This window comes from Gymnoscopelus braueri (genome assembly GCF_963280865.1).
Source record: "Gymnoscopelus braueri genome assembly, chromosome: 9".
NCBI classification, from domain to species: Eukaryota; Metazoa; Chordata; class Actinopteri; order Myctophiformes; family Myctophidae; genus Gymnoscopelus; species Gymnoscopelus braueri.
Genome location: NC_137610.1, coordinates 13,641,280 through 13,651,427, shown reverse-complemented (window position 1 = coordinate 13,651,427; position 10,148 = coordinate 13,641,280). Strand labels below are relative to the sequence as shown.

At 42.4% G+C, this 10,148-nt stretch overlaps 1 protein-coding gene across 1 annotated transcript in view; it reads right to left on the bottom strand.

The window, feature by feature from the left end:
* Nucleotides 1-9,656, bottom strand: part of megf11 (multiple EGF-like-domains 11) — a gene marked incomplete at both ends in the record, with an annotated part of 98,404 nt that extends 88,748 nt beyond the window's left edge. Inside the window, 2 exons of the mRNA XM_080438330.1 lie at nt 1,825-1,917; nt 9,596-9,656. Of these exons, the coding sequence (XP_080294456.1) occupies nt 1,825-1,917; nt 9,596-9,656 (154 nt within the window). The remainder of the gene's footprint in view (nt 1-1,824; nt 1,918-9,595) is intronic.
* Nucleotides 9,657-10,148: the final 492 nt, after the last annotated feature.

Below are 10,148 nucleotides of genomic sequence, written 5' to 3'. Positions count from 1 at the left end.
TGCCCGGTATGGAAATCTAAAGTTATGAATAATGCTTCTGTCTCAATCATCAGCTCTGTTTTAATAAGGTGGATTAGCCCGGCACCTGCAGGCTGGTATGCATGCATGGTTGCGTTCCTAACCAACTGAGAGTGTCCCAAGGGGGCCCTAAACCTTCGAACTTTCCCTGTGAGCGAAGCCTTGGACCCCTACCAGTTTGTAGCGGCAAACAGCTCGGCCTTGTCATTTGTGTCCATGAATTCACTTCCACTCGGCCGCCGCCACGGAGAGAGTAGCTGATTTACACGCAGCTGCTAATCAGGGAATGGCTCTTTGTTAATGAGAAAACGCATAGATCTACACTGCAACAGTACAGATATGACTTTAGACACCATTACTCATTCTTAAATATCTTATCTGAAGGCAATAAGTGTCGCACTGAAACACTGTTGGAGTGCACAGTTGAAGTTAAGGATTTAATTTGGGGTCAGAAAGGGCTTTTACAATTGCTCAAATGCATGTCTTGATGTATGCGGAATGAAAAATGGTGCCAGATGTTGTGGAGAAGGAGGCAGCTGGATCGCAGACATGTCTCCACCTCCCCTCTGACCTCTGAAAACCAGCCTATTTACAATCACTTTTCCATTTGCCATGTCTCTCATCTATTGCCCATGTCTGTCTGTGCCCATAAACATCACAGGAAGGTCAATACCCTCTTCCCTCTAGTCTGGCGTCAGTGAAGCCCCAGCATTTAGCTGATTGCAGAGTGAATCTGCCTAACTCCACCCTCTCATGCCTCTTGGAGAACTGCTCTGGGAGCAGAGGTAAAGCCTGGTAAACAAACGGGGCAGACGGGGTGGGTTGGTTTCAGCTTGACATCGATTCCTCATCGCAAATCACGGGCAGCGGTCTAATCATGATTAACCCATTAAGACCGGGAACGCATCCGATATATTTCTATGGCTATTCAAAAACAGCAGATATACAAGCTCATAGCCGCGCTATGAGCTGGTAGATCTGCTTTTTTTTTTTCGTGAAAATGTGTGCAAATCTTTGAATATATATATATATTTTTAAAGCGAACATTTTTAACTCAAATCTTTGCTTCTGAGATGGGGTTCTGCGGCCAAATACATATAATTTTGGGGGTCCTTGACATGAAAAAGTTTGAGAACCACTGATATTATAGCAACATACGTTTAAAGATTTAGAAGACATTTGTAGAATCCCCAGAAGCAAAGATTTGAGTTACAAATGTTCGCTTTAAAAATATATATATTCAAAGATTTGCGTACATTTTCAAAAATAGCAGATCTACAAGCTCGTAGCGCGGCACTCGTGCCGTGCTACAAGCTTATATATCTGCTATTTTGTGAATAGCCAAAGAAATCTTAACATGAAACAGATGCGTTCCCGGTCCTAATGGGTTAAGAACATAATAGAGAGCTTGGAAGACACGAGGGGGATGCAACCAGCCATCCGTCCACCGTGTTCATCGGGCAAACCACTTCCAGCGGACGTAAATTAATTCATTGTGACTTACCTGCTCCTCTCTCTGTGGTTGCTGAGAACAGAGAAGCCCACAGAGCCCAGCAGTTGTGAGACAGGCTGACGTCAAGGCAAACACAGTTGTACGTTTCACAGCTAATTATCATGGTCTACGGGCAAATGTATACCTAACCATACAACCGTATTGCTTGATAAATTTTCAACTGAGAACCGCAACGTTATTCAGTTGAAAATCTGTTGTTTTCGTCTAGTATAATTTAGGCTTAATGGATTGTGAATGCCACTGAGCAGTATGGGGGGTGACTAATGGTAGGTTTGGAAGTAAATTGCACTTACCACTGGAACAGTCTAATCCTCCCCAGCCAGGCTCACACTGGCAAGTGTCTGGAGACACACAGCGACCGTGGGCACAATCCTCAGTGCACAGAGCTGAGAAAAACACACAGGTATGTCATCATCAGTACATACCATTTTTTCAAATGCATAAACACATGCAGTACACACACTTATGAACAAAAGACTATACGTACACGCACACACGCACGCACGCACGCACGCACGCACGCACGCACGCACCCACCCACGCACGCACGCACACACGCATGCACGCACGCGCACACACGCACACACACACGCACACACACACACACACACACACACACGCGCACACACACACAAACATCATTAAACCACCGATAAACTGCCAAATGAAAACCCCGAAGATAACAGCTGAATGAAAATGGCCCCATAAAGTTGAACACTCAATATCTCCCTAATACCATCAGTGGAATAAATGTTAGCCGTGGCACTCATGTTTAACATCCATCTTGACACTGAGCTAAATGATTTCTTAAGAGATTGAGTCCTTGGTCAACATCTCAGTTCATCACATAGCCTTGCGTACCGCGATGAGCAGTTATCAGCGGGCAGAGCTGTGAAGAAACAAGCTGTAAATCCCTTCTAATTTGATCAGCTAGTGCTTTGTCATAGTGATGCTTTAATGTAGCAGGCCCAGGCACCGCAGTGTTTACTAAGTGTGCAGATTTCTTGATCATTCATATTGAGCAACACGCCACCCAATTGATTGGGCTTGCATTAGTATTCCTGGGAGTGTGTTGACTAAAGCTAGAAGTTTGGTTTCAGCTGGATAATAAAGTGACCTACATGGAGTTTTTTGCCACTGTGCCAGTTTATGTGAAGACAAGCAGGGAAGTACAACACAAATAAGGCACTTAGCATGAATAATTCTGTAGCGGACCAAGGTCATCTGGCCAGCAGGGTCAAGAAAGACAGTAGAGGCTCTTATCCATGGAAGGAAACTGGAAATGGAAGGTATACAAGGACTATGTCCTCCCTGATGGGAATCAGCTGTGTCTGTCCAACAGCCTGGCCTGTGGAGGACTGATAGCCCAACGGAAGCACGGCAGAGACAGCCATTCTCTTAACTGATGAGACCTCGTCCAGGGCGCCATCTTGACTTCTGCTTCTTTCGTTTACTTGTGTTATGACTATGCTGCAGAAGCCATGATATGGTTCAGTCAGTGCAGGTGCAGTGGCGGCTGCGTGTGCTATGTTTGGAACACTGTTGTGTTCCTCCTGCAGACAGTGTGGTGGTCAGCAGGGGCTGGCCCCGGGCCAGGACACTGTTGCTATAGATTATCACTCAATCAGCCTTCGATTACAATCTGCCACCAGGATGAGGACTGAAGGGGGGGGCAATCCTAAATGCCCCATGGGCCAGAGCTAAGCTCAGAAATGCTCCCCCGGCAAAAATGGTAAAGCAGAGATTGAAAGATAATGCAGGGTAGATCACCGCACGCCTGCAAACTGTCTAATTACAGTAAGCCGGGGGGGGGGGGGGGGAGGAGGGGGGCAGCCTCAACGTTTGTGCTGACGAAGGTGTCAGATCGACTACCTGTAATCAATGGGTCTACAGCATGTGGCACGCTCAAAGACAAGAGGAGAAGAAGTCAATGTCACCATGATGAGTTGATTTCGTTTAGTTTCAATCAGCATATTCTGATCAGTGAGAATGGGGAAATGCTAATGTGTCACATCCTTTAGAAATATGGAAATTAACTTTTGAAAATGGGTGGTTCGAGGGAGGGAGGGAGGGGGGGGGGGGGGGGGGGGGGTGTGATACGCAGGCTTCTCCTGAGATCTGAATCACCGTACTGTAGAGATGTTAAAATAAAATAGGAAGTGGGTCTTTCATTTTAATTGAAATTCATGAATCATTCTCTTTAACACATGTCCATGGAATCTGTCAGAAAATTGAGTCTTTCATCTAGATAAAAGGCTAATCTTGCTCATTATGTGGAGGTGTTATCAGGACAGGGAACAATAGAGCTAATTGGTGGCTGTCACGCAGTGTAATACATTTTATATTCTTCCCTAGACAAACCACTCTTTTAAAAGGTCCAATAAAAGAGATCTTTTGAGAAACTGCTGTAATTATTTCCCTTGTCCCACTACAGTTAGAGGAAAAGCTATTCGCCGGCCATTAATGATAAGGTGTTATATATTTTTTATTTAGAAGAGTGTGAGAGGTTAGAGGGGAAACAACAATGTGACAAAACCAATCAATTGACAGTGCACATATCAAACAAGATTCTCCAAGGTTCTGCCATATGTATGTATGAAAAAGAAAAAGAATATACAATGTAAGAAACCGAAAATTAAAAAGAAATCAAAGGCACAGAATCCCTTTGTAGAGAAAACTCATCATCGTCACGATCACTAAAATGCAGTGAAATATGCAAGCTGTAACTACCGCTTTTAACTTGATCAGGTCACTCTTCCACTTAAAATAATTCATCAGCAAGACTCAATGGCCACATCCTCAGCCATTTGAATAGGACTGAATGAACTTTGCATCACTCACAAAGGGATTTGAGAGATATTGGCTTAAATGTTTTCTAGGCGATAGAAATGACATGGAGCCCGTTACCCAGTCCATAACCCATCAAAAACGGCTTGGGTCTGAAAGACATTATGAATAGCTCTCAACAGCCAGTTCCTCTCACTTGTTCATGCGCAGCTGCAATCGTAATATCTAATTTTAGTGGAAATGACTAGCTAAAAAAAACTTTCATTGTGCACAGACCAATTACAGGCTATGTGGCAGCTTGAGGTCAACTCAGTGGATACCAGCTGTGGCACCAGCAACTCATTAGAAAAAAGCTGTTTAAATAATAAAACTTCATCATCATTATCATCATCATCCATGACACAGAGCTTTGTAGAAATAAATGGATCACTTCGGATCAGCAACAACTGTGTGAAGGCCTTAAAAAGCCAATAGTAGAGGCACGGCGGCGCAGTCGGTAGCGCTGAGTTCAATTCCCGCAGGGGACGCTGTGGGCGCTGAGGGCGTGTTCTCTCCTCCGCGTCATCAGTGCCCATACCCTAGGTGGGGTTGGTGAAAGGGCCTTTCTGTGTCCCCTAGGGTAGGTACCCTCACAAAAAACATGCAGTAATCCTGGTCTCTATACTACCTCCCCCTGGTCAGCCGTGTCGCCTGATGGAGGGGAAAGGAACTGGTTGGAATAACGTGTTCCTTCCACGCGCTACGTCCAACCGGGGAAACTCCCCCCTGTCAGGTGATAAGAAGCGGTCTGCTAACTCCTCATGTGTTGAAGGAAGTATGAGCTGAGTTCGGGGCTCTCCAGAGGGAGAGTAGCACCCAGGATTACAAGCTTAGGGCGGTTTCTCACTGGATCCGTTTTCATTGAAAACGTTTCCCAGTTCGAATGGTGGCCTGCATTCACATTGCCATAGATCCTATCGCACCACAGAACACATGCATATACACCCCCGATCCTACAGGTGGCGGCATGCACATAGTGTTTCCCCTGTGGACACAGACGTCATCAACTATGCGACAATGTTTGTGCTGGTCTCGCACAAATATGCGTTTAAATATGTTGAAAGCAAGGGGGCGGAGTTGCGGTGAGAACTGAATAACACTACTCATCATGAAAACATCATGCACGTGCAATATAAAATATTAATATTATCCAGTGATATGAAAACATTAGCTAATGTTTTTATATCACTGGATAATATTAATATTTTATTTCAAGGTGCCTTGACAAAATTAAAACACCATTACATTATTATGAATAGTATTAACCACATGAACCCCAGCATGGGGGGAACATAAGCCAAAAATAGCCAATCTACAAGCTCACAACGCGCGACGCGTTGTGAGCTTGTAGATCTGCTATTTTTGACAGAGAGATTTGGTGTTGACAGATAAAAGCGTCCAAGAAAAGTAGGTCCGTTTTTACTGAGAATAGAGGGTTTAAGTAGGCTACATAATAATAAAACAATAACTTTATTTATATAGCACTTTTCAAAACATGAGTTACAAAGTGCTGCTGAACAACCTATTTTACCTTATTTTATGCTACAATTGGAGAAAAGGTCAAATAAAAGATACACGTTTTTTTTTAAGCATAAGGGAATAGCCTACCATAGTTAACAAGTAAGTTAATTCTGACAAGCAATAAAGAAAACACATTTAAACAAACTAAAATGAGACCAAAATAACTTTGGTCTCGTTGCCCACATCAACAAACAAACAAATACAGACATACATGTGAATTACATCAATAATTATGAATGACAGATTCATATGGTAGAAGAGTGCAATTTATGACAATAAAGCACAGAGATGTTTCGTTTTTGTAGCCCACGTTTGTGTGTGAAACTGTAGAATTAATAAAAAGAAACTTCTCATTTATTTTGGATAGTAATTATTCTGCTATTCTTCATTATGCTCATTATAATATTATATTATATATTATCTTCATATAACTGGTCCTCATAATGCTCATTATAATGTATTTTGGATAGTAATTTAATGTATTATTCTGCTATTCTTTATTATGCTCACATAAGCTATTTAGAAGGGATAAACTAAACTGTGCATTCAGGAGAAATTGCATCATGAGTGAAACGGCTATAGTCCTTGGGAAACTATAAACCTACGTAGGCCTACATCTAAATGAGTTACCATATTTACTTACAAATTTCAAATTACAAAGCCTTATAAGCTATATATTTCTGGGATGCATAGTAGCTGAAACTCCACAAGATACCCACAAGATATACTATATGCGCTGCTCGCGCACCTGAAATGCGCGATGGAGACCCGCCAATGTTTCATGACTGATAGACATGAAAGAAGGCCCTTCACAGCTAATAGAGAATTTTAAATTTTAAGAATCGGTTCAGAATTGAATGAGTAAAATTGTTAGAAAGGCCCATATAAGTTGATTATTATTTCAATTGTTATGTTCCACCTTAAGAGTAATATGCACCAGCCCTTTAAGTGCGCAATGCATTCTGGGGCGTTTTCATTCATTCAGTAGCACCGGCTAGAAGAGCTGTGTTTTTGTTGGCTGTTTTTGTCGAGTTTATATACCGTCACCTATTCCAAATAGCGGGCCACTTCCGTCTAATGGTACGCTTGCTTTCACATTGCAGCGTACCGTACCCGAAAACGCATGATCCGGATCCGAAACTGCCTCCGGAGGTGGTTTCGGGAACGGAACGGTGATCCGTTTCGCGGGTCGATTCGCTACATTCACACTAGCCAAGCGGTCTGGAATGCGCACCCGGGACCTGAGTGTGAAAGCGCCCTTAGGCATTGGCACTGGGTAAAAAATAGGGGTTACAAAATCGTGGGATAAAAATGTATTATGAATATGTTTCAGAAAAGACCCAGATATGCGCTCTCCGTGGAGCGCATATCCCTGATAGGCCTGGTAGCCTACCCAGGACAGTTGTGGGTTGCAGCCATCAGAACCCAAGGAAGCTGCGGGGGGAATTGTGTTTCTATGACATATGGTTCAACTATTCGCATTGGTGGCGCCCTAGAGTATTATGGTCAGAAGTGAACACGCTTTTTGAGGTGCAATCCATAGAGGCTGCTCAACATAATATGTTGCAGGGATCATATTATGATTACAATATGGGTTTGATTGAATGGTGTGTTCTTGATATACGCCGTATTTTGAAGAAGAAAAAAAAGCCCCTTTCACTGAGTTGGGAAGGTAAATACAGGCAAACCGTGTAGAAGAATATCAAAAAGCTATTTTACATTTATTGTCATATGACTCCGGTGATCATGTGTACCTAATTTGGTGATTATAGAAAAAAGAAAGAAAGAAAATCCTTTATCTGCAAGAGTGACATTTGTCACATTTGTGGCAGCCCATTTAGACCTGAGGCCGATTCTAAAAACTATGGGTACTATGGGCGAAAGCATAATCTCCATCCTGGCGGAGATAATTACAATGACAAAAGAGATAAAAAAAAAAGAAAAGAAAAAGGACATGTATCTACTCTTGTCTTTTTGTGATCCTCTCATTCAAGTCATTCAAATCCCAAGATGTACTTTCTCCTGCCACTAGAATAAATGTAGGGCTGATGTAGAGCCAAATTGACCATTCACATGGCGGCCAATTTGCTCTTATGTCATTCTCGGAGTACCTCTGATATAAGCGCAAAATGGCCACTATGTGAATATGGTCAATGAGACCTGTAAGCAGAGGATGAAACAGCTACTGTATGAGTACACTCTTGTATGGGGATTATCATGATAGGCTAAGGCTTAATGTAAAACATGCAAAGGGGATATTAATGATTCAACAAACAACAAACTGTCCGGAAACAGAATACTTCAGTTATTTTTTGCTTGTTGTCCTTTTTGTTCCTGCATGCATAACATCTCTTGCAGAACAAATCTCTTAATCCTGATAGTGAGAGGGCTAGGATTAAAAGGGGAGGAACACTTTGCAAAGACAGCAGAAATCAAAACTGCCCTCTCGGCCCCTATCAGCTCTGCCTCCCCACTTCACCTGCAAGAGAGCAAAGGAGGGAGGCGCAGCCCTCGCCCATTTCTCAGCCCAATGTGATGATTTCATAATAACACATCTCTGCATGCAATAGGAAGACCGTATGTGAAGGGCGCCTACTCTGTTTTACACATTCACCTGGGCAACGTGCTGAAAGTGGCTATTAATGAACAAATACTTCCATCATCCTTCCATGGGGTAATGAATACATTATTGATCAACCTTCGCTTCTCCCTCGGCAAGACCCCCAGATAATCACATCTGCACTGATTCCACACTGGCATGGCTCCCAATGCGTCGTTGGTACCTCAGGCTAGTAAAGCTTAGACAAGGACAAGCTGGGCTATGGTCAAAAGAGCATGGCTGGATTGACTGTATCAAATGACTTGTTCATCTTGTGAAAGATCTGGGAAAATGTTAGAGTGGGATTACAATCTGTAAAGAGAATAAATCATAAGATGCTCTGAGAATGTTAAACCAAAGCCTCTGAAGCCATATATGGCTCTTGTCTTCGTTTTGGTCAAAATGAGAAATAATTTAAATAAATAAATAAAAATGAAAAAGTCACTTTGATGTGTGGAAACAAAAATAGAAATCAATGATGATTAATGAAGTTATAAAAGTGACATCTTGGGATAGTAATCAGCATATTGCTCTACTTCAATTTCCCATGCTTCTGTTCTTTTTATGTTATTGAATTGTGGTGTGCTTTTATGGCCAGCACACTGAGCGAAATGCATCCACAGCCCGTAACGAGGACCCCCACTTGGCTCATTAATTCCTCTCATTGTTATGTAAGTTCAATGAAATCACTGTGGGTAGAAAAAAAAGAGAAACTGAAAATGGGACTACAGTATATAAAGGGAGCAAATACGTTTGTGTTAAAACATACTCAATGGACTTAAACTGAATAAATTCACAAAGATTGGCCCAATCGAATTACTGAGGGAAGGTGTTCCATGTGATCCAAAGTAGTTATTATTTATTTAGCCATGAACTCTTGTAAATACTCATCATTGGTCAAATATTTATAAAATCGAATCACTTCGAAGGTTTCGGGAAGAAAGAAAACACACACACACACACACACACACACACACACACACACACACACACACACACACACACACACACACACACACACACACACACACACACACACATACAGTATAATACCTTTCACAACAGCAGTGATCATTAATAACATTATCTACATCCTGATTCAGGAGACAGATACTCACGGACACAAAGGTCTCCACTCTCAAAGTAACCAGGACAACACTGAGAGCGCCGTCTATACATGGTCCTCACTCCCCGCCGGTAAGCTGTCTTATAGCTGATCCTGAAATGCAGACACACACAGAGACAGACCCTAGGTTTAGAGGCTGACCCCTCTTGAAGGGCAAACAGGTAAACAGTTTGATAACACTGACACGTGCCTTGTATCATTCTGCAAGAGATCTGGCATGTTGAAAGAGCAGAGGGACAGCAAACAGCGTGAATACGAAGCTGATGCATTTTTATGCACATTTTAGCCCATCTGTAGCATACAGATACATTTTTTCTTACATCCCCACCCCTGTGGGGAATAAGAACAAAATGGCCGACATGTGAATACGGTCAATGATGTATTTAGCTTTAAAGTTAGATGCCCACTAACGTTAGCGCAGTAATGTTAAAAACTAGATGCAGTGAGATGAAGACAGTCAAACAATCATTCTGGTGCTGTCCATTTCAGAGTGTCAGCTAAATTAACGGACATTTGTTGTGGTCTTCAGAGAATTGGCAGGCTAC